Genomic DNA, 24,499 nt, shown 5'->3' with positions numbered 1-24,499 from the left:
TCTTTCTTAGCTTTGTGTCTCATTGATCTAATATTGACAGTGGGGTGTTCAAGTCTTCCACTGTTATTGTGTGGGAGTCTAATTCTCTTTGTAGGTCTCTAAGAACTTGCTTTATGAATCTTGGTGCTCCTGTATTGGGTGCATATATATTTAAGATAGTTAACTCTTCTTGTTGCATTGATCCCTTTACCATTATGCAATGGCCTTGTTTTTTTTTTGTTTTGTTTTTTTGTTTTTGTATTTTTTAGTAGAGACAGGGTTTCTCCTTCACTTTTGAAGCTTAGTTTGGCTGGATATGAAATTCTGAATTGAAAATTCTTTTCTTGGCTGGGCGCGGTGGCTCACACCTGTAATCCCAGCACTTTGGGAGGCCGAGGCAGGCAGATCATGAGGTCAGGAGACTGAGACCATCCTGGCAAACATGGTGAATCCTCATCTCTACTAAAAATACAAAAATTAGCTGGGCATGGTGGCACGTGCTTATAATCCCAGCTACTCAGGAGGCTGAGGCAGGAGAATGGCTTTAACCAGGGAGTCGGAGGTTGCAGTGAGTCGAGATCACGCCACTGCAATCTAGCCTGGGTGACAGAGCAAGACTCCATCTCAAAAAAAAATAAAAAAAAAAGAAAGAAAATTATTTTCTTTAAGAATGCTGAATATTGGTCCCCACTCTCTTCTGGCATTTAGGGTTTCTGCAGACAATTCTACTGTTATTCTGATGGGCTTCCCTTTGTGGGTAACCTGACCTTTCTCTCTGGCTGCCCTTAACATTTTTTCATTGATTTCAACCATGGTGAATCTGACAATTATGTGTCTTAGGGTTGCTCTTCTCAAGGAGTATCCTTGTGGTGTTCTCTGTATTTCCTGAATTTGAATGTTGGCCTGTCTTGCTATATTGGGGAAGTTCTCCTGGATAATATCCTGAAGAGTGTTTTCCACTTGGTTCCATTCTCCCTGTCACTTTCAGGTACACCAATCAAATGTAGGTTTGGTCTTTTCACGTAATCCCGTATTTCTTGGTGGCTTTGTTCATTCCTTTTCATTCTTTTTTCTCTAATCTTATCTTCACACTTTATTTCATTAAGTTGATCTTCAATCTCTGATATCCTTTCTTCCACTTGATCAATTTGGCTATTGATACTTGTGTATGATTCAGGAAGTTCTCATGCTGTGTTTTTCAACTCCATCAGGTCATTTATGTTCTTCTTTAAACTGATTATTCTAGTTAGCAGTTTCTCTAACCCTTTTTCAAGGTTCTTAGCTTCCCCGAATTGGGTTAGAACATGCTCCTTTAGTTCGAAGGAGTTTGTTATTATGCACCTTCTGAAGCCTACTTCTGTTAATTCATCAAACTCATTCTCCATCCAGTTTTGTTCCCTTGCTGGGGAGGAGTTGTGATCATTTGGAGGATAAGAGGCATTGTGGTTTTTGGAAATTTCAGCCTATTTGACCTGTATTTTCCTTACCTTTGTGGATGTATCTACCTTTGGTCTTTGATGCTGGTGACCTTTGGGTGGGATTTCTGTGTGGACATCCTTTTTGTTGATGTTGATGCTATTCCTTTCTGTTTGTTAGTTTTCCTTCTAACAGTCAGACCCCTCTGCTGTTGGTGCTGGAGTTTGCTAGATGTCTACTCCAGACCCTGTTTGCCTGGTTATCACCAGCAGAGGCTGCACAACAGCAAAGATTGCTGCCTGTTCCTTCCTCTGGAAGCTTTGTCTCAGAGGGGCATCCACCAGATGCCAGCTGGAGCTCTCCTGTATGAGTTGTCTGTCGACCCCTGCTGGCAGGTGTCTCCAGTCAGGAGACACGGGGGTCAGGACCCACTTGAGGAGGCAGTCTGACCCTTAGCAGAGCTCGAGCGCTGTGCTGGGAGATCTACTGCTCTCTTCAGAGCCAGCAGGCAGGAACGTTTAAGTCTGCTGAAGCTGCGCCCACAGCCACCCATTCCCCTAGGTGCTCTGTCCCAGGGAGATGGGAATTTTATCTAGAAGCTCCTGTTTGGGGCTGCTGCCTTTCTTTCAGAGATGCCATGCCAAGAGAGGAGGAATCTGGAGAGGCACTCTGGTTACAGCAGCTTTGCCTAGCTGCGGTGGGCTCCTCCCAGTTCAAACTTCCCAGCAGCTTTGTTTACACTGTGAGGGGAAAACTGCCTACTCAAGCCTCAGTAATGGCAGACGCCCCTCCCACCACTAAGCTCAAGTGTCCCAGGTTGACTTCAGACTGCTGTGCTGGCTGAGAGAATTTCAAGCCAGTGGATCTTAGCTTGCTGGGCTACGTGGGGGGTGGGATCTGCTAAGCTAGACCACTTGGCTCCCTGGCTTCAGCCCCCTTTCCAGGGGAGTGAATGGTTGTGTCTCGCTGACATTCCAGGTGCCACTGGGGTATGAAAAAAAAAACTCCTGCAGCTAGCTCGGTGTCTGCCCAAATGGCTGCCCAGTTATGTGTGTGAAACCCAGGGCCCTGGTGGCATAGGCACCCAAGAGAATCTTGTGGTATGCGGGTTGCGAAGATCGTAGTAAAAGAATAGTATCTGGGCCAAATGCACCGTTCCTCATGGCACAGTCCCTCACAGCTTCCCTTGACTATGGTAGGGAGTTCCTAACCACTTTCCTGGGTGAGGCCACGCCCCACCCTGCTTCAGCTTCCCCTCTGCAGGCTGCACCCACTATCTAACCAGTCCCAGTGGGATGAGCCAGCTACATCAGTTGGAAATGCAGAAATCACCTGCCTTCTACATTGTTCTTGCTGGGAGCTGCAGACTGGAACTGTTCCTATTCAGCCATCTTTCCAGCCACCCCCCAACATCATTTTTTGAGGAGACTATCCTCTCCACATTTTGTATTCTTGACACCGTTGTTGAATATTAGTTGACCACATATGCATGAGTTTATTTCAGGGCTCCCTATTCTGTTCCATTGATCCATGTGTCTGCTTTTATGCCAGGATTCCACTGTTTTGTTTATTATAGCTTTGTAATAAAATTTGAAGTCAAGACATGTGATGCCTCCAGCTTCCTTTTGCTTGCTTAAGATTACTTTGGCTATTTGGGGACTTTTTTAGTTTCATATGAATTTTAGGAATTTTTTTCTTTTTCTGTAAAAAAAAAATGCCATTGGGATTTTGATAAGAACTGCATTGAATATGGAGATTGCTTTGGGTAGTACAGACATTTTAAAAATATTAATTCTTTTAATTCATAAACATAGGATGTCTATTTTTATCTTTTTGAATTTCTTTCATTAATGTTTTATGATTCTCAACATTAAAATCTTTCATCTCTTTGGTTAATTCCTAAGTATTTTACTCTTTTTGTTGCTAATGTAAATGGGATTGCTTTTTATATTTCCCTTTCAGATAGTTGTTAGGGTATAGAATTAATGCTGATTTTTTATGTGCTAATTTTCTATACTGCAACTTTATTGAATTTATTCTATCAGCTTTCTTGTAGAGCCTTTAGGGCTTTCTATATATATGATCATGTGAAATGCAAATAGAGATAATTTTATATCATCCTTCCAATTTAGATGCCTTTTTAAAATTTTGCCTGATTATTCTGGCTAGGTGATATAGTTTTGTATTAGTCACTTCTTACATTGATATAAAGTAATACCTGATACTATGCAATTTATTTTAAAAAATGAGGGTTTGGCCAGGCACAGTGGCTCACATCTGTAATCCCAGCACTTTGGGGAGGTCAAGGCAGGCAGATCACTTGAAGTCAGGAGTTCCAGACCAGCCTGGCCAACATGGTGAAGGCCTGTCTCTACTAAAAGTACAAAAAATTTATCTGGGTGTAGTGGTGGGCACCTGTAGTCCCAGCTACTTGGGAGACTGAGGCAGGAGAATCACTTGAACCCAGGAGGCAGAAGTTGCAGTGAGCCGAGATCACGCCACTGCACTCTCGCCTGGGTGACAGAGTTAGACTGTCTCAAAAAAAAAAAAAAAAAAAAAGGAGGTTTAATTGACTCACTGTTTTGCAGGCTGTAAGGGAAGGATAGTGGCATCTGCTTCTGGGGAGAATTCAGGAAGCTTCCAATCATGCCAGAAGGCAAAGGGGGAGCAAGCATGTCACATGTCAAAAGCATGGGCAAGAGAGTGAGGGGGGAGGTGCTACACACTTTTAAATGACTGGATCTCATGAGAACTCACCATCACAGGGATAGTGCCATGAGGGATGGTGCCAAACCATTCATGATAAATCAGCCTCCATGATCAAATCACCTCCCATCAGGCCCCACTGCCAACATTGGGGGTTACATTTCAATATGAGATTTGTGCAAGGACACACATTCAAACTATATTAGGTTTTCATGTTTGTCCCCTCCAAGTCTCATGCTGAAATGTGATTCCCAATGTTGGAGGTGGGGCTTGGTGAGAAGTAATTGGATCATGGGGGCATATCCTTCATGAATGATTTAGCACCATCCCCTTGTGATAAGTGAGTTCTTTCTCAGGTAGTTCACATGAGATTTGGCTATTTAAAAGAGTCTGAGGCCTCTCCCTTCTCTCTCTTGCTGCCTTTCCTCCCATGTGGTACTGTCAGCTCTCCCTTTGCCTTCTGCCATGATTATGAGCTTCCTGAGGCCCTCACTAGAAGAAGATGCTGAAGCCATGCTTGTACAGCCTGCAGAACCATGGGCAAATTAAACTTCTCTTTATAAATTACCCAATCTCAGGTACTTCTTTATAGCAATGCAAAAAACTAACTAACACACTGGGACTTCCAGTAGAATACTGAATAGCACTGGAGGGAGTGAGCATCTTTTCCTTGTTCCTAATCTTACAGGAAAAGTTTTAAGGTTTATCCAATTGATTATAATGTTAGCAGTGGGTTTTTTATATATGGCTTTTCTTGTGTTGAAATAAGTTTCCTGTATATCTATTTTGTTTAAAGTTTTTATCATAAAATGTTGTTGAATTTTGTCAAGTACTTTTTCTGCATATATTGAGATGATCATGTGGTTTTTGTCTTTCATTCTGTTAATGTATCTCACATTGATTTATTTTTGTATGCTGAACCATCCTTGCATCCCAGGGATAAACATCACTTGGTTGTGGTGTATGATCCTTGTATGTGCCATTGAATTACTTTGCTACTATTTTATTGAGGACTTCCATATCTATGTTAATCAGAGATATTGGCTGTTTTCTTTTCTTGAAGTGTCTTTGGAATTGGATCACGATGATGCTAGCCTCATAAAGTGAGTTTGGGAGGGTTTTCCCTTTTCTAATTATTGAAAGTTTAAGAAGCAGAGAGAATTCCTCAAGATGGCCGAACAGGAACAGCTCCAGTCTACAGCTCCCAGCGTGACTGACACAGAAGACGGGTGATGTCTGCATTTCCAGCTGAGGTACCGGGTTCATCTCACTGGGGCTTTTCAAACACTGGGTACAGGACAGTGGGTGCAGCCCACAGAGCATGAGCCAAAGCAGGACAAGGCATCACCTCACCTGGGAAGTGCAAGGGGTCAGAGAATTCCCTTTTCTAGCCCAAGGGAAGCCATGACAGACAGCACCTGGAAAATCAGGTCACTCCCACCCTAATACTGTGCTTTTCCAATAGTCTTGGCAAACGGCCCACCAGGATATTACATCCTGCGCCTGGCTCAGAGGGTCCGACACCCACGGAGCCTCACTCATTGCTAGCACAGCAGTCTGAGATCTAACTGCAAGGCACTACAAGGCGGCAGTGAGGCTGGGGGAGGGGCACCCACCATTGCTGAGGCTTGAGTAGGTAAACAAAGCGGCCAGGAAGCTCAAACTGGGTGGAGCCCACCACAGCTCAAGGAGGCCTGCCTACCTCTGTAGGCTCCACCTCTAGGAGCAGGGCATAGCTGAACAAAAGGCAGCAGAAACTTCTGCAGACTTAAATGTCCCTGTCTGACAGCTTTGAATAGAGTAGTGGTTCTTCCAGCAGAGTTTGAGATCTGAGAACCAACAGACTGCCGCCTCAAGTGGGTCCCTGACTCCCGAGTAGCCTAACTAGGAGGCACCTCCCAGTAGGGGCCGGCTGACACCTCATATGGCCAGGTGTCTCTCTGAGACGAAGTTTCCAGAGGAATGATCAGACAGCAACATTTGCCGTTCTGCAATATTTGCTATTCTGCAGCCTCCGCTGGTGATATGCAGGCAAACAGGGTCTGGAGTGGACCTCCAGCAAACTCCAACAGACCTGCAGCTGAGGGTCCTCACTGTTAGAAGGAAAACTAAAAAACAGAAAGGACATCTGCACCAAAACCCCATTTGTACGTCACCATCATCAAAGACCAAAGGTAGATAAAACCACAAAGATGGGGAGAAACCAGAGCAGAAAAGATGAAAATTCTAAAACTCAGAGAGCCTCTTCTCCTCCAAAGGAACACAGCTCCTCACCAGCAATGGAACAAAGCTGGATGGAGAATGACTTTGACAAGTTGAGAGAAGGCTTCAGAGGATCAGTAATAACAAACCTCTCCGAGCTAAAGGAGGATGTTCAAACCCATTGCAAAGAAGCTAAAAACCTTGAAAAAAGATTAGACGAATGGCTAACTAGAATAAACAGCGTAGAGAAGATCTTAAATGACCTGATGGAGCTGAAAACCATGGCACAAGAACTACGTGATGCATGCACAAGTTTCAGTAGCCGATTCGATCAACTGGAAGAAAGGGTGCTAGTGATTGAAGAATCAAATGAATGAAATGAAGTGAGAAGAGAAGTTTAGAGAAAAAAGAGTAAAAAGAAACAAACAAAGCCTCCAAGAAATATGGGACTATGTGAAAAGACCAAATCTACGTCTGATTGGTGTACCTGAAAGTGACGGGGAGAATGGAACCAAGTTGGAAAACACTCTGCAGGATATTATCTAGGAGAACTTCCCCAACCTAGCAAGGCAGGCCAACATTCAAATTCAGGAAATAAAGAAAACGCCACAAAGATACTCCTCGAGAAGAGTGACTCCAAGACACATAATTGTCAGATTCAGCAAAGTTGAAGTAAAGGAAAAAATGTTAAGGGCAGCCAGAGAAAGGTTGGGTTACCCACAAAGGGAAGCCCATCAGACCAACAGCTGATCTCTTGGCAGAAACTTTACAAGCCAGAAGAGAGTGGGGGCCAATATTCAACATTCTTAAAGACAAGAATTTTCAACCCAGAATCTCATATCCAGCCAAACTAACCTTCATAAGTGAAGGAGAAATAAAATAATTTACAGACAAGCAAATGCTGAGAGATTTTGTCACCACCAGGCCTGCCCTAAAAGAGCTCCTGAAGGAAGCACTAAACATGGAAAGGAACAACCAGTACCAGCCACTGCAAAAACATGCCAAACTGTAAAAACTATTGAGGCTAGGAAGAAACTGCATCAACTAACGAGCAAAATAACCAGCTAACATCATGACAGGATCAAATTCACACATAATATTAACCTTAAATGTAAATGGGCTAAATGCTCCAATTAAAAGACACAGACTGGCAAACTGGATAAAGAGTCAAGACCCATCAGTGTGCTGTATTCAGGAGACCCATCTCATGGGCAGAGACACACATAGGCTCAAAATAAAGGAACGGAGGAAGATCTACCAAGCAAATGGAAAACAAAAAAAAGCAGAATTTGCAATCCTAGTCTCTGATAAAACAGACTTTAAACCAACAAAGATCAGAAGAGACAAAGAAGGCCATTACATAATGGTAAAGGGATCAATTCAACAAGAAGAGCTAACTATCCTAAATATATATGCACACAACACAAGAGCACCCAGATTCATAAAGCAAGTCCTTAGAGACCTACAAAGAGACTTAGACTCCCACACAATAATAATGGGAGACTTTAACACCCCACTGTCAACATTAGACAGATCGAGACAGAAAGTTAACAAGGATATCCAGGAATTGAATTCAGCTCTGCACCAAGCGGACCTAATAGACATCTACAGAACTCTCCACCCCAAATCAACAGAATATACATTCTTCTCAGCACCACATCACACTTATTGCAAAATTGACCACATAGCTGGAAGTAAAGCACTCCTCAGCAAATGTTAAAGAACAGAAATTATAACAAACTGTCTCTCAGACCCTGTGAGGGTCCTTGATTGTATTTTTGTTAAGTTCACTGGTTTTATGTTGGCTTCCAGCCAGGAGGTGGCACTTTCAAAAGCATATCAGCTGGGGTTGTATGGGGAGGATCAGGTGGTAGGCGGGGCCATAGAGCTCCCAGGAGATTATGTCCCTTGTCTTTGGCTACCAGGGCGGGTAGAGAAAGATCATCAAGTGTGGGCAGGGTTAGGCTGTCTGAGTTCAGACTCTCCTTGGGCTGGACTTGCTGCAGATGCTGTGGGGGATGGGGGTGTGGTTCCCAGGCCAATGAAGTTATGTTCCCAGGGGGAATATGGCTATCTCTGCTGCACCACACAGGTCACCAGGGAAGTGGGGGAAAGTCGGCAGCCACAGTCCTCAATCAGCTCCCACACAGCCGGCAGACGAAAAGGCTGGTCTCACTCCCACCACGCCCACCTGCCCCCCTCACCCAGTAGCACCGAGTTTATTTCCAGGCAGCCGGTGAGCAGGGCTTAGAAGTTGCCCCAGGCTACAAGCATCCCAGCTGAGAAAGCAAGTGGACTCACAGTTCCTTGGCTGTCCCAGGGATCCTGCAGTGGCAGTCCCCTTCCTTCAAAGGGTCTGTGGATTCTCTAGGCTTTCCTGGTATGCTCCTGCAGTAGTTCTAAGAGCAAGAGTTCATGCTGTGGGTCTCCACACACTGCTCTACCTGTTGAAGTGGGAGCTCCAAGTTAGTCCTGCCTCCTAGCCACCATTTTCCCCCGTTGCTTCTTTATGTTTATGGGTTTTTTAAATCTCTTTGTTGAAGTTGTCATTTTGTCCCTGCTTTCCTAATTTTGTTATATTGTTTACCTGTGTTGTCTTGTAGCTCACCAAGCTTCTAAAGCACAATTACTTTAAATTATTTGGCAGCTAACTCACGAATACCCATTTCTTTGGGGTCAGTTACTGTAAGTTTGTATTCCTTTGGTGGTATCATAGTTTTCTAAATTTTCATGCTTCTTTTATCTTTGCATTGGTGTCAGTGCATTTGAAGCAGCACTTACCTCTTCCAGACCACCTTTGGTAAGAAAAGTTCCTCACTGAGAGGGGGAGCAGAAGTATGCTGTGACACTCAGTCTAGTGGCATATGAGGTGCCAACTGCTGTAACCTGTCACAGCTCTGTGTCCAGGAGGGACAGGAGTGGTGGCACAGGAGCTGAAGTAGCCAGGGTCCACAACACTTGGCAACTATGTTGTCCTCAGCTGTGAATGTTGTGGGGGTTCTGTGGTGCCCATGAGGGCTGCTGGGGTCCTTACTGGTGCCACTGGATATAGCAGCAAGTGCACCTGCATAGATAATGCCAAAGTTGGCAGTAAAGACTGGGGAGAGCTAGGGGTGCACACAACAGGAGGGTTGGTGGCAAGTATGCCTGTGGCACTAACAACCAAGAACAGCAGCAGGTGTATATGTGGTGGCAAGAGGTGGCCATAGGCGGGCATACGTGCAGCAGTGCAAACCACCAGTGAGTATGTGGCTGCAACAGCCAAAGCCAATAGCAGGCATATGTGCAGTGGTGAGAGCTGGGTAAGGGCATGCACGCAGTGGTGCAAATAAGCAGTGCTTGCGTGTGCTGTGATTAACAGCCAGGGCCAGTTGTGTGCGTGCACATGCCCATGAGAACTGGTCACAGATGAATGTGGTGGTTAAAACTGGGGCTAGTGGGTCAGTGCCAACTGCAGGCATGCATGCAGTGACTGCACTGGTTCCCAGGGCTTGGGTGCCCACAGAGGCGCTGGCTGGGGCAGCTCCACTGGAGGTAAAAATAGCCTAGTCAGCTGGGGTCCATGAAGGAGAAAGCCAGGAGGCCATCTGCGGTGAAGGCCATGGGAATTCCAAGCCAGCTGGGAGGTCCTCAGTGGAGAAGGGTGCTGGGGTCATCTGAAGACCAGGCCGCTATGAACCATGGTATCCCCTGCCACGTGGCTGACACAATGCCCTCTGTCCTTTATTCCTAGCTGCTTCCAGATATCTCAGCTATGCCAGTCTTCCCCGGGATTTGAGTGGGATAAAACCAATGTGGATCTTTTGGGCAGTACGCACAAATTGTGAAGAGGCTGGACACTCACCCTGCTCTCATATTCACCTGAGGGTAACACTTGGTAATGAGCTGTGCCAGCCTGACGGATGGCATAAAGATAAAATGAGACTTCTTCATACCCATTCTGTGGTTATTCTTGTTTCTGTTGTTGTTGTTGTTTTGGTTTGGTTTTGCTTTGCTTTTTTGCTCTACTATGCTGCCACAGTTTCTTATCTGGACTCCAAAGCCCTCCCACAGCTATTTCCATTCCTGGATGTCTATCAAATTGTTGTTTGTGGGGTTGAGGGCCAGGGTCTCCTACTCTACCATCTTGTTGATAACACTTCCTTCTTGAATATCTTATATGTTTTTCCCCTCAAAAGCAGAAGTAATTTGGTAATGAGTAATGTTAAGTTACTGTTAAGTAATGTTAAGTAACTTTATTAACTTTTACTGTTAAGTAATGTTAAGTAACTTTATTAACTTTTAGAGAACAGTGTATCAGCTGATATCTGTTCTGTGTTAGCTTATTTCCTTCTTACTTCACAAACCTTAGTAAGTGGAATTTCTAAGGCTTATGCTATCCAAGACAGCTAGAAAGAATATCAACTAATTTCAACTATTATCCCTCAAGTGAATGCCAGTCTCTCCCCAAACCCCCTATACACACACAAACTCTGATTGAGAACTGTGTTTTTGTTTATCTCTGGGTTATCATTCAATGTCTTGCAGATTGCCTGGAATATTTTGTGAATGGGTGAACAGTCACAAGTACTGATTATCTGAGGAAACATCATATAATTAAACTCAAAGTATATCATTCAGTAATAATAAACACATTAACTTAACAAAATGTTGGATTTTCTCTCTTACCTCTTCATTTTGTACATTGAAACTGTAGCTAGTTAGAAGGAGGATTTCTTTCTTAATTATTATTATTTTGAGCTCTGTCACCCAGGCTGAAGTGCAGTGGCACAATCTTGGCTCACTGCAGCCTCCACCTCTCAAATTCAAGTGGTTTTCCTACCTCATCCTCCCGAGTAGCTGGGACTACAGGTGCATGCAACTACGTCTGGCTGATTTTTGTATTTTCAGTAGAGGCAGGGTTTCACCACGTTGGCCAGGCTGGTCTCAAATACTTGACCTCAGATGATCTGTCCACCTCGGCCACCCAAAGTGCTGGGATTACAGGCGTGAGCCACTGCATATGGCTGTCTATCTTATTTTTAAAGGGGCTGCCCTCAAACTATCTCACTACCACCAGAGCCTCCTTAATTAGCAAAACATTCAATTACTTGAGGTCCAGCACTCTCAGGGTGCCTATTATGGTCACATATAAAGTAGGACAAAAACAAAAAGTAGAGCTTCCATTTATTTTTATCTGACTTCATTATTTTTATCTGACTTCAAAATGTGTTTTGTATTCTTGAGTTCTCCCAAGTTCTAGATCTTTATTCTTAACTGACTCTGGATATTTTAAACTCCACCTCCACCCTTGTAAAATCTGATCAATATTTAGTTTATTCCACCTTGTTTTCCTATTCTCAAAAGTCCTTTCAATCTTTCGACATTCAGCTCAATGGTCACCTCTTCTAATGCTGCTCTAGACTTCTCTGTAGTTCTCTTACTGCATTAGTCATATTCTACCATAGCATTTGCAACCTTGCACACCACTTCTAGCTAAAGCACTTGGAGGAGTTTCCTGAACAATCATGCTCCCTCCCATTTTCATGCCTCTGCATGTTCTGTTTCATCAAGCTAGAAAGCCTTTATCCCCATTCTTGCATTTTCATACCATAGAAGTTACCAAACCACTACAAATGTTTAAATACACTGTTTTTGTTTTCATACTTTTAAAGATACATTTTTATATGCCCTCTATTTCTAACATAGTTCTTAATACATATGTGATGAATATATTGATGAGGCTTGAATGTATAACTTGCCTAAGATCCTAAGATAAAGATCAACACAGTTGATCTTTGTAAAATGGCACGTTCACTTTGAAAAACAATTTGGTAGTTCTTCAAAATGTTGAACATAGTTTCCATAGGACCCAGAAAGTCAACTCCTAGATGTATACTCAAGGGAAATAAAATCATATGTCCACACAAAAAACTTGTATACAAGTGTTCAGAGCAGCATTTCAGAATACCTAAAAAGCGGAAACAACCAAAATATCTATCAATTGAATGGATAAACAAAATGTGGTATATTCATATGATTGATTATTATTTAGTAATAAAAAGGAATGAAGTATTCATACATGTTACAACATGCATGAACTCTCAAAATATTTTGCTAAGTGAAAGAAGCCAGATACAATAGGTCACATGTTATGTGATTCCATTTATATGAAATGTCCAGAATAGGCATGGAGACAAAAAGCATACAGTGGTTTCCAGGAGTTATGGGGAGGAGTTGATCTTGTCCTGATCTTATCCTGATCACCAATAGTGGGAAGTGATCACTAATGGTTACCGGATTTCTTTTGGGAGTTATAAAATATTCTATAACTAGTGAGTGGTTATTGTCGCACAACTCTGTGAATATAGTAAAAACCACTTAATTGTATACTTTTTCAGAGTGAATTATATCTCAAGCTATTATTAGCAAATGAACACAATAATGAAAATTCTCTATTTGTTCCAGATTTTTAATCAGGGGCTTAATCTTTGGAAATCAGAAAACAACTCTGCCTGCCTAGGACTTCCTGACATATTAATTGTACAATTATGAAATGTCAAAGGATCATTCTAAATTAACCCTTTTATCACCCTGTTGGTGAGAAAACTGAGCTCCAAGAAGCATAAATGACTTAAATAAGGTTATATAACTAGCTAGTAGAACCAAGGAAGAGTCTCATTCCAATGATTCATCTTTATTTGTTGATTTTGACATTTTCCTAAATCCCCAGGTTTTTTATGATTTAAAGAAAAAAAATTAAAAAGTAAAAAGAAAAGTCTATTTATCTTTCATATTAACTCCAATAATTATTTCTAGATTTGTGGGAAATACAGAAAAAAAAAAGGCTAAGAGAATAAACAACTGCACCTTTCTGCTCCTGTGAATGAGAAAAGACAACTATTAGCACTTAAAGGTTTTACTCCTTAAAAACAATACAGCATAAGCACTTATAGTAGTAGTTACAGCAACATGGACCACTCTTTCCTCCTAGGGAATAGAAGATAATCAGACACTTAGCAAAGATGCTATCAGTATCTGGGAGTTTGCCCCCAACTTTCAGAAAGACACTAAACTTAATCCATAGGAAAACATCTTTCAGAATATTAGTTTCTAAAGTTTCCCTTTCAGCCCTACTTTTTGCAGCCTTTTTCACAGCCAATGGCAGATACAGGTGCAATAAGTAATTTCTGTGGTACTTATTCACTCGGGAGATTTTGGTGATAGTAAAACATTTTCTTTGAAAGTCACGTTTGTTCTTTTCACCAAACAGCAACTTTTAAAAGAATTTTCATTTATTTTCCCACGGAAAAACACTGAGGATATAATTTTTTTTAAAAGAGCATTAATCAATGTTGACCTTCAAAAGCTGATGGTAAAATACCTCATCATATAATCTATAGCCAGAGAGTAACTCAGCAATTGTGTAGTCCAGCATTTCCACAACCTAGGTATCCACATGTACCTTAGGATGACATTGGAGGTAGTGTGAGGAGCTAGGGGAATGGGGGGTGGTGGCGAGAATAACAAATAGTGGTACATGCTAAACTTAGTTTACAAAATTCTGAGTTAATTCAATAAATATTTAAGGAACATCAATTACATGCCAAGCTCTCTACTAGATGCAGAGTAAGAGAGATTTATACCAGAATTTTCTTAAAGCCTCTAACAGGCTAGTGTTCACAATGAGCATGGTGACCATATATCCTAGTTTGCTGTAGACAGCCCCAGTTTACAGGCGCTATTCCAGCATTAAGATCATCTCTTTTTACTTCTATAATCCTACATATGACTCTCTAAGAGGTGTGTGTGTGTGTGTGTGTGTGTGTGTGTGTGTTTGTGTCTGTGTATGTGTGTAGCAAACAGATTTTCCTAAACTTAGATGGCCAATTACATACTTATATCTACATTCCAACAATCAACTCCTAAAACAGTGATCTCGGTCCACAGAACATAGTTCGGGGTCTACTACATTCTCATCATTTAATAGCTTAGGAAACAAAGGATCTGAGAATTAAATAGACTCAGCTAGAAAAGGGCAGACATAGGATACTAAAGCTTAGGACTCCTGGCTCGTAGAGATAGTTCTAATGCCCTTTCTGATATATCACAGACTGTGATACTAAAGCACCCTTAACATGATGTTAACAAGTTCTACTACAAAAATAAGTCACCAAGTTTCACATTTTAATTTCATTTTAAAGGAAGTTCATTTTGTTCTTTTTCAATCATAACTGTAAAATTAACCAAAAACAGAGTCAATGAGAAAATATTATCTTTTAGTCAACTCTTCAAGACTATAAGCCCAGTTCACTTATTCCTACTCTCTCCTTTCCCTCCCCTCACTCTCTATTAAATATAAAGTAGCTGATTTCTTTATATCTTCATAGTATTATTGGCTTCACAGGTGTGTGTTGGGGTGGGGGAGGAGAAGTTAATTCTATCCATCAATCAACAACATTTTCAGTGCCTCCCACAAAGCGCTCTGCTATAATATTTTACTCGCATTGTGGTTCCAAGTGTTTTTTTTTAAAGTGAGGATACTATAATAGTGTCTTGGGCCATATGGTACTTACACAAATTCCAAGCAGTCGAATTACAATATAATTTCATTATTATTTTTAGGTTTCTATAAGCTTACTAACAGAGGCCATTTTCTGATTCTGGTTGCACCAAAAGGTATGGCCCTAGAAAAAAAATCATGCAAAGAATTTTATCTTTAAAAATTAGTTATTCAAATTTTAGATAATCCATGGCCACTGATATTTCTAGCTAACTGCTATGCATTTTAAGCAACTTAGATAGTTCTTCCAGAGAAGAAGTGAATGATCATATAGTCTTTAAAAAGAAAGCCTATGAGCTAAGAAATATAATAGCCTGTTCTGAAAAAGGAAGAAGTAGAAAATGTTAGTGAAAACAGGTTTTAAACCCTTAGGAAATTCATTTCTGTATAGGATATCATTTTGTTCATCACCAAGAAAAGCTAGTCAATATTAATTAAATCTTACACAGACAAGATAACCAGTTAAGTAGATGAAAAGAAAGTTGCAAGGTGAGGCAAAAAAAAACATTTCTAGAAAGGAACTATTCTTGGATTTGCAGATGTAATATGAGATGTACATGTAACAGAATATCCTTGTCACATATTGGAAGATGTGACTGTGTGACAGAGCTCTAATGTTTGCAACACAGCAGACTCTTCTGTAATAATTATTTTAAAAGGCTTGCCTAAGATAATTTACCATTTGAAGTAATGAACTTATTCAAGTATAACTACTGTACTTAGATATAATCCCTTTTTAAAAAAAGGAATACAGATATTGATCACATCAAACATTTTCATTGAGAAGTTGACACGGACACTCATGAGGTTTATCATGGATGGTCTCAGAAGCTTTCCTGTGTATGTGAAGCAGAACTACAAGCCTTTTTGTATAAGTTCCTGTACATCTTGTCCATGCTGTTCTCAAAGACGGGTCGGTGGGATTTTCCCTTATAAGAGGCTGCCCTGTTGGACCAGTATTCACCATCATCCAAATGGAAAGTGCCACGTGGCTGCTGACATGAGCTATAAAAAGGGATATAAAAGGTTCAAAACAATAATGAAACAAAATTAGAGATAGTACTATGTAAATCAAATATCTATTGAGTACTCTATGGCTATTTAATACTCTGCTGGGCCTGTGAAAAATAAAACACAGTTTTATTTTTCAAATAAAACTGTGCTTTCAAAGAGGGACATTTTAAAAGGGGAAGCAGAAGTATCTGTGTAAAACTGTTATAAAACAGTAAAATGAAAATTTTGTGTTAGAGTGAAAAAGGAATTCAGAGAACAGACACAGGTACAGCATAATAAAAGCAGAACATAATAAAAGCAGTTCTTATACTGGCCTGGTATGGCCAGTATAAGAATGCACAGCCCAAGGCACAGTGGCTCACGCCTGTAATCCCAACATTTTGGGAGGCTGAGACAAGCAAATCACCTGAGGTCGGGAGTTCGAGACTAGCCTGACCAACATGGAGAAACCCCATATCTACTAAAAAATACAACATTAGCTGGGCGTGGTGGTGCTTGCCTATAATCCCAGCTACTCGGGAGGCTGAGGCAGGAGAATCACTCGAACTCGGGAGGCGGAGGTTGCAGTGAGCTGAGATCGTGCCATTGCACCCCAGCCTGGACAACAAGAGCAAAACTCCATCTCAAAAAAAAAAAAAAAAAAGAATGCATAGTTGCTAAAAGTCAGGCATACCTGAAACTGAATTCCAGCTCAGTCCTTTATAAGCTGTGAGACCTTGGGCAATTTATTTAACTATCCAGAGTCTCAGCTTCCTTAACTTTAGTTTTACAGAATTGTTTTAAAATTTAAACACAGACGTTATTAAATATGAGACACTAAACTAGGTACTTTATATCTATTTAGGAATACATCTTACAACACATAGAAGTTGGTAGATATAGAAATTAAGACTCAGTAAAGTTAAGTGACTTGCCTAAGACTGCTCAGCTAGTAAGTGGCAAAATGAAAAAGACAACGTGTGTGCTCTAAGACCCTTTCTACTATGCCATGCTGCTATTGCCCTCAAGGAGTAGAAAATTAGGCTAACTATGAACATTTGTGGAAAATGGAAACAAGGCAGAAGAGTTTGAAGTGAAAGGATCAACTGTAGTTTTGACGGTCTTAAGGACATAAGAAGGTGGGAGAGAGAGTGAGAGAGAGCGAGCGCGTGCGAGAGAGCACGCATGTAAGTGAGAGGAAGCCCATAGAAAGCTAATGAAATAGACTAAGACTGGGCTAGCTGTGATGAAGATAGAAAAGAAAAGGTAACTCTTTCTTAAGGATTAATAGCACTTTTTATGTTATCAGTGTTATAATTTTACTAACATAAATATTAAATTCTGGAATTACATTTTTTATGGATAAAATGTTGAGTTTATTTTCATATATAAATAATTGACCTTCTTCAAGGTCAATGAAATACTTCTTATAGATTAGACCTTCCAGGCCTGTTAGAGATTGTAAAGTTTCTTCCCAGATACACGCAACCTACAAACCAAGATTACAATATGAACAAATACAAAACCTGAACAGACCAATAATGAATAACAATATTGAAGCAGTAATAAAAAGTCTCCTATAAAAGAAAAGCCCTGGATCTCTGGCTTCACTGCTGAATTCTACCAAATATTTAAAGAACTAATAAGAAGTCTACTTAAAATATTACAAAAAATTAAAGATATAAGAAAACCCATTTTATAAGACTAGCATTACCCTGGTACCAAAACCAGACAAAAACAACAACAAAAATACACTACAGGCTAATATTCCTGATGAACATATGCAAAAACCCTCAACAGAATATTAGAAAATTGAATTCAAAAACACATGAAAAAGATCATTCACCATGATCAAATGGTATTCATTCCAGGGATGCAAGGATGGTTCATCATGGGCAAATCAATAAATGTGATACATAATATCAACAGAATCAAAAACAAAAAAAAAGTATAATCATTTAATGGGTGCTGAAAAAGCATTCAATACAATTCAACATCCACTCATAATAAAACCCCTCCATAAACTGGGCATAGAAGGAACATACCTCAAAATGTTAAGGACCATATACAACAAACTCACAGCTAATATTATACTGAATGGGAAAAAGATCTGAAACAGGACAAAGATGCCCACTTTCGCCACTTATATTCAACATAGTAATGGAAGTGAAATTACTTCCATTAGAAGTAATTAGGCAAGTGAAAGAAATTAGGCAAGTGAAAGAAATAAAGGGGATCCAAACTGAAAAAGAAGAAGTTAAATTATTCCCTTCCATAGAAAACATGATGTTATATTTAGAAAAACATAAAGACTCTACCAAAAAATTAAAATTATTAAACACATTTAGTAAGGTTGCAAAATAAAAAATTAACATGCAATAATCAACATTTCTATATTCCAACAGTAAACAATCTGCAAAAGAGATCAAGAAAGCAATCCCATTTCCAATACTAAAAGAAAGAAAAAAGCCAGAAAAGTGAAAGACTGCTATGACAAAAACTATAAAACACTGATGAAAGAAACTGGAGAACACAAGAAAAGGGAAAGATATTCCATGTTCATGGATTGAAAGAATCAATATTGTTCAAATGCCTGTACTACCCAAAGCAATCTAGAGTCAATGCAATCTCTATCAAAACACTAATGACATTCTACACAGCAATAATAACAAAGAAATCCTAAAATTTATTTGGAACCACACACACACACACACAAAACTAGAATAGCCAAAGCAATCCTGAGCAAAAGGAACGAAGCTGGAGGTATCACATAACCTGACTTGAAATTAAACTGTGATGCTATAGTAACCAAAATAGCATAGTACTGGAATAACAACAGATGAATAGACTAATGGAACAGAACAGAGAATGAAGAAATAAATCCACATATTTACAGTAAACTCATTTTTGACAAAGGCACCAAGCACATACATTGGGGAAAGGACAGTCTTTTCAATAAATGGTACTGGGAATACAAAAATCAAACGAAAATTGATTAAATACTTAAATGTGAGACCTGAAAGGATGAAACTATTGAAGAAAATATTGAGGAAATGCTTTAGGATATTGATCTGGGCAAAGATTAATTGAGTAACATCTAGTTTCCAGTAATTCATTTTTCATGTATATGAGTCATACTTTCTTCTTTACATGTCTCAAAGTTTTGGTAGAAAACAAAGTTTTAGATCTATTTGAGATTGTAGAAACTCTGGATTCTTTTCGATTCTTTGTTCAATGATTTGCCTGGACTGATATGGTGAACTGTTTCTTCACACTGTCCAATTCCTTGTGTCTCTTGTTTCTTTCTTTTTTTAATTGTTGCTATTTAATTTTTATAGATTTAGGGGGTGCAAGGGCAGTTTTGTTACATGGATATATTACATAATGGCGAATCTGGGCTTTCAGCTTTTAGTGTACTCATGGTTCAATAGTGAACACTAACCAACAGGTATTTTTTCAACCCCATCCTGCCTTTTAGAATCTCCACACCTTCCCATCTTTTAGAATCTCCAGTGTTTATTATACCTCTCTGTATGTCCATGTGTACCCATTGTTTAGCTCCTATTTGCAATGAGAACATGTTGTACTTGTCTTGGCTTCTCAGGGGCTACCCCGGAGTTAGCATAGCTTAGTAGCCAGCAAATGACTAGTCAGAGTCAGTAAGCCTATAAGGCTTCCATATTTCGCCAACGAATCTGTATGTGGCTTTGGTAATATATTCAAAGTTTATCTAGTTTACAAGTCTGCCCTGGATTTTACTTTCCGCCTTCACAAGGCTTCACATTCAGTCATAAATTAGTGGCTCATTAGGGCCTTCACCAATATCTCTCATGCATATGTACAGCCTTAAGCATAAACATAATCTTCTACCCAACCAGAAATAAGTAGAACTTTATCAAGGCCAGCCAACTGTGGCTATCTTCTCTTGGGATCTTTACTGTCTGCCCCAACCACTATTAAAACTTCAGGCCTCCTCTGCTTGTTTGCCAAGTAGTATTAAAACTTCAGTCCTCCCTTGCTTGTTTGCCAACAAACCATTATTGTTTCTGTTAATGGAATTTCCCATGGTCTGCTCCATATAGTTAGTTATTTCTGGGAGCAAAGCTGCCAGTATTTCAACATGACTTCCCTAGTAGAACTTTTGTGCCATGGAGCTGGGGAGTGGTAGATGGGGATGGAACCTCCAGGTTATAATGTCACAGACTCTAACTGTTCTTACTGATATTCAGTAAATTTTTAAAGTTAATTTTTAAATTGATACATAATAATTATACATATTCCTAAGGTACATATGATATTTTGATGCCTGCATACAATGTGTAATGAATCAAATCATGGTAATTGGGATATCACCTCAAACATTTATCACTTCTTTGTATTGGAAACATTCCAAATCTTTCTTCTAGCTGTTTTGAAATATACAACAAATTTTTGTTAACTATGGTCACCCTACTGGGCAATCAAACTCTAGAACTTAACCCTTCTTCATAACTGTATTTTTCTACTCATTAACCAACCTCTCTTCACCCTCTATTCCCTCCTCCCCTTCCCAGTCCCTGGTAATCACCATTCTACTCTCCACCTCCATGAGATCAACTTTTTTAGCTGCCACAGATGAGTGAGAACATGCAATATTTGTCTTTCTGTGCCTGGCTTATTTCACTTAACATGATGTCCTCTAGTTCCATCCATGTTGTTGCTAATGAAAAGATTTCATTTTTTTATAGCTGAATAATATTCCATTGTGTATATTTCCCACATTTGCTTTACCCGTTCATCCACTGATGGGCACTTAGGTTGATTTCATAGTTTTGTTATTGTGAATAATGCTACAATAAATATGGGAGTGCTGATATTTCTTCAGTATGCTGATTTCCTTTCTTTTAGGTAGTATAACCAGTAGATTTTCTTGATAAATGCTTCTCAATCTGTTATATGCTTTTGGTCAGTTCCAAGAGTTCTTAAATTGTTGTTTTTGACAATTCTGTTCCGTTTGTTTCTTTGGGGGAAGAGGATTTGCTGAGCTCCTCACTCAGTCATTCCAGAGGTTCATGCAAACTTCTTCATGATGCCTGTGTCAAACAGCATCTGTAGAGGATTGATAGTAAGTCAAGACTGCAAACTCTCTCTTGACTTCTGCTGATAGAAACCTCAAGGCTGGCAAGGAGGTGATTACTTTGAGTGTAGTTCCTTTAATCTTTGAGATGGAAAGCAGAACGGGAGGACTTCTTGGCCTAGTACATAATATTACTTGAGGATAAAACTAAAATAATATCCTAATCATTTCAATAGCTTCTGGAGCTAATATCAAGACCTTCTGAAAGGTCTTGAAGGACTGACCACTTTATCCAATTGATTCAAGTATATATATAAGAGAAGCAGCAAAGATTATAAAGTGATCTCAAAAATGTGTAAGCAGAACTTTTCTGACACTCTGCTTAACTCTCATTTGAGAGGTACCAAATTTTTCAGGGTGATCAAAAGCTTAATCAATAACACTGCTTGGTGAGCTGAAAAAAGAACCAATATTGGGGTTTATGGCAAACCTTAAATTGACAGCAGCACTTTTGAAAATGTAGTATTTATCTACCTACATTAGAATTACCCATGATATCCCATTTTTTATTTTATTGTGTTTATTTTGTAGAGACAGGGTCTTGCTATGTTACCCAGGCTATTCTCAAACTCTTGGCCTCAAGTGATCCTCCCACGGGGGCCTCCCAAAGCACTGGGATTACAGGCATGATACATTGCACCTGGCCCCATGATAGCTCTTAAAATACAGATTTCCATGTCTTACTTATATATAAGAACCAGCATCTATGGGGGTAAAAGTGGAAATCTATATTTTTAAAAAACAACTTAGATAATTTGAAAATGAGGCTCTTTCCTGTATCAATTCTTCTCACTTCTTGCCCAAATTAGAATTAATTATATGGGTTAAGCACCCAAATCGGGATGCTAATCCATGTAACAATTTAGGGAATATGCCTTTAACGAAAAATAACAAAGGGTAAAAAATACTCTTCCTCAGGGTGTGTACCCTCTGAATCTTTCTTTTCTTCTTTGGATTGCTTCACTTTCAAATTTACCTATAATAAACTATTTACTTTAAAGAGAGGCCTAGGTTGCTTCTTGCTTGGGAGGCAATAACTTTGAGAAAGGAAGTCACACTCCCACTTATAGTCTGTGTAAGGGGCATAAGGAAAAGTCCTCACATATTCATAGATGGTCTAGCCTAGCTTACCAGAGTAAAGATCAGAGATTTGAATGCAAAACCCAAGTTAGCAATTAAAAAATATTCCATTATTTGGAGCTTTGTTTCTTATGTTTGTTCCTCAGGAATCTCAGGAAGGTGAAAGCTACATATTACAGTAACTAGTGGTATAGCATCCAAGAATTCAAAGAACCTTTGGTTGTATAAATCCAAAATTTACACTTTGTAATACTGCATTAAATTTATGTCAGTTGACACAAAGCTGTCAAAATCTTGATGAAATTTGCTCATATAAACTTGTACAAATGTTATTATTAACATTCCTCAAATTTTAGGTGAGAACAGAATTTGCTCTTACAGAATTTGATTTCAAATTATTAAAAAAGGTTGGCTCATGGTATAAAATTATAAGAACTATTTTTTATATTAAAATAAATACACATTCTGAAGTATGTGAGTTTTCAGGGCAGACAAATCTTAAGTAGGATGAAACGCATCATCAATAATTGACTATATTTGTTTTTACAGATAAGTTTCAGTAATGCAAACATTAAAATTTTAATAGGAATTTACAGTTAAAAATAAATACTAAGTATCCTTTTGAGTCTAAATTTCCCACAAATTCAGCAGATTATATAACAGTTATTTTTAGAAGAACTATGAGAAGGATATACATATATTTCATTCATACCTATACTCGGGGTCACTGTCACAGGCAGAGTCTCTATATAAAAGACTTCTTTTCAGTTCCAGTTCATCATCTTTCTCTAGGTCTCTCTCATCCTGAAAAATTTTAAAGATTTCCATTAACTCATTGTCTCACTGTCCCCAAAATGATGCATACGTTTCTTCATAAAATGCGCTTCCCCTCCTCTTATAAATTTTAACTTATAAGAAACGGAATTAAGTGCTAGTGTTTCTTTGGGGAAAAAAAAGGTTAAGTGAGGATTTACTATCCTTTTCAATAAAACTATACAGTTTTATTATAGTTTTTGCTAATATTCCTTATCAAAGACTAGGTATCCAGTAGACACCTCTTGAATCCATAAAAACAGAGGAATGAATCCTGTGTCATGATATGTAAATTAACATTATCTTATACATTGTTATATGAGCTCAAGAGATTGTACTGCATTCTGAGGAATAAGTATTTGAGAAAATTACGTAGATACAAGCATTCTAACATGCACCTATGACTTACAAAGGAAATGGCTTAGACTTATTAATCAAAAGCCAAAATGCAAAATCAAAAGCCAAAATAACAAGCCAGAAAAGGCAAAAATGAAAGGCAAGGTAATTGGAATTAAAATATATGGTTACCCCCACCATGTATGGGCAGCCTGTTCTTAATTTCTAATAGACACACACAAGGACATAAGAAATAGTATTCTGAAGAGATGGCTTTGTTAACTATATAATTCACAGTTAAGTTCATATGTGAGGTAATGGTATATAATTTAATACCAAATACCTTTTTCAACTACTAGCCAATATCCTTGTGTTCCTTAGTCAAACAAGAAGAGAAATAAACAGAACTGATAACAAAAGAAACTAGTAAGCGCAAATAAGGATTAGTATTAGTAAGGGGTTCATTCACTTTATGTAAGAAATCAGCTGAATGCACATTGTGAAGAAAAATGATTTTAAAAATTTGCTGATGGCATGAAACTAGGAAGAGAGCATTATGTGTAAACATGTGTGCAATAAATAATAGAGCTTGTTTAAAAATCACAGAAAATATGCATATACATTTAGAATTGTTATAGTTTCTCGGTTTTATCATGATGAAGTAGCCTTTATTTCTATAACTGCTTTTTTTTCCTTTAACTTATTTTGGTCTACTATTCATATAGATACAACCACTTTCTTTTAGTTAGTGCTTTAATGGTATATATTTGTCCTTTTATTTTCAGCCATTCCTTATTATTAGATCTTTTTCTTGAATGGCATATTACTGGACGTTCCTTATTTTTACCTATTCTGAGAAGTCAATGAAGTGGAGCATTTACTCTATTATCAAAGAAAATGTAATTGCCTGTAGTGAGTGTGAAAGACTTGGCAAACAAATGAAATAAAAAGGATAGCTGTCTTAAAGGGAGTAAAAATACAACTACTAAAACTATTCCTGTAGAGTGATGATGCCCATCTAGATCAAGAATATCATATAAGGGAATTCAGACCTGAGAAACAAAAAGGAACAGGTTAGCTTAAAGGTTATTCCTTTCAAATTTTCAGACTATATTTTGTGATTTTTATATATATAATTATATATATTTATATTTATATATAATCATATATATTTATATTCATATATATAACTTGCCCTTTGAAAAAATAATCTTTATATTCATATATATAACTTGCCCTTTGAAAAAATAATCTATACAAGGACCCATCTTTTGTAAGAGTCCCTGTATAGATTATTTTTTCAAAGGACAAGTTAT

General features: G+C 38.9%; 1 protein-coding gene across 14 annotated transcripts in view; it reads right to left on the bottom strand.

Moving 5' to 3' along the window:
- SPATA6 (spermatogenesis associated 6) overlaps positions 1 to 24,499 on the bottom strand; it is a 172,660-nt gene that overhangs the window by 22,989 nt on the left and 125,172 nt on the right. For 6 of the 14 annotated variants that reach the window (XM_009250585.4, XM_002810848.6, XM_054535064.2 and 3 more), the window contains 2 exons: positions 22,747 to 22,838; positions 14,449 to 15,850 (listed from right to left, as the gene is read on the bottom strand). In XM_009250585.4, coding sequence (XP_009248860.1) covers positions 15,670 to 15,850; positions 22,747 to 22,838 — 273 coding nt within the window. In that variant the 3' untranslated portion in view covers positions 14,449 to 15,669. Of the gene's footprint in view, positions 1 to 14,448; positions 15,851 to 20,613; positions 20,927 to 22,746; positions 22,839 to 24,499 lie in introns of those variants that run through there. The other 8 variants (XM_009250597.4, XM_054535062.2, XM_063712520.1 and 5 more) reach the window with 3 other exon arrangements.

This window comes from Pongo abelii, chromosome 1, assembly GCF_028885655.2.
Source record: "Pongo abelii isolate AG06213 chromosome 1, NHGRI_mPonAbe1-v2.0_pri, whole genome shotgun sequence".
Classification (NCBI taxonomy): domain Eukaryota; kingdom Metazoa; phylum Chordata; class Mammalia; order Primates; family Hominidae; genus Pongo; species Pongo abelii.
Note: the sequence above shows the minus strand (reverse complement) of the source record. Positions and strands in the feature narration are given on the sequence as shown.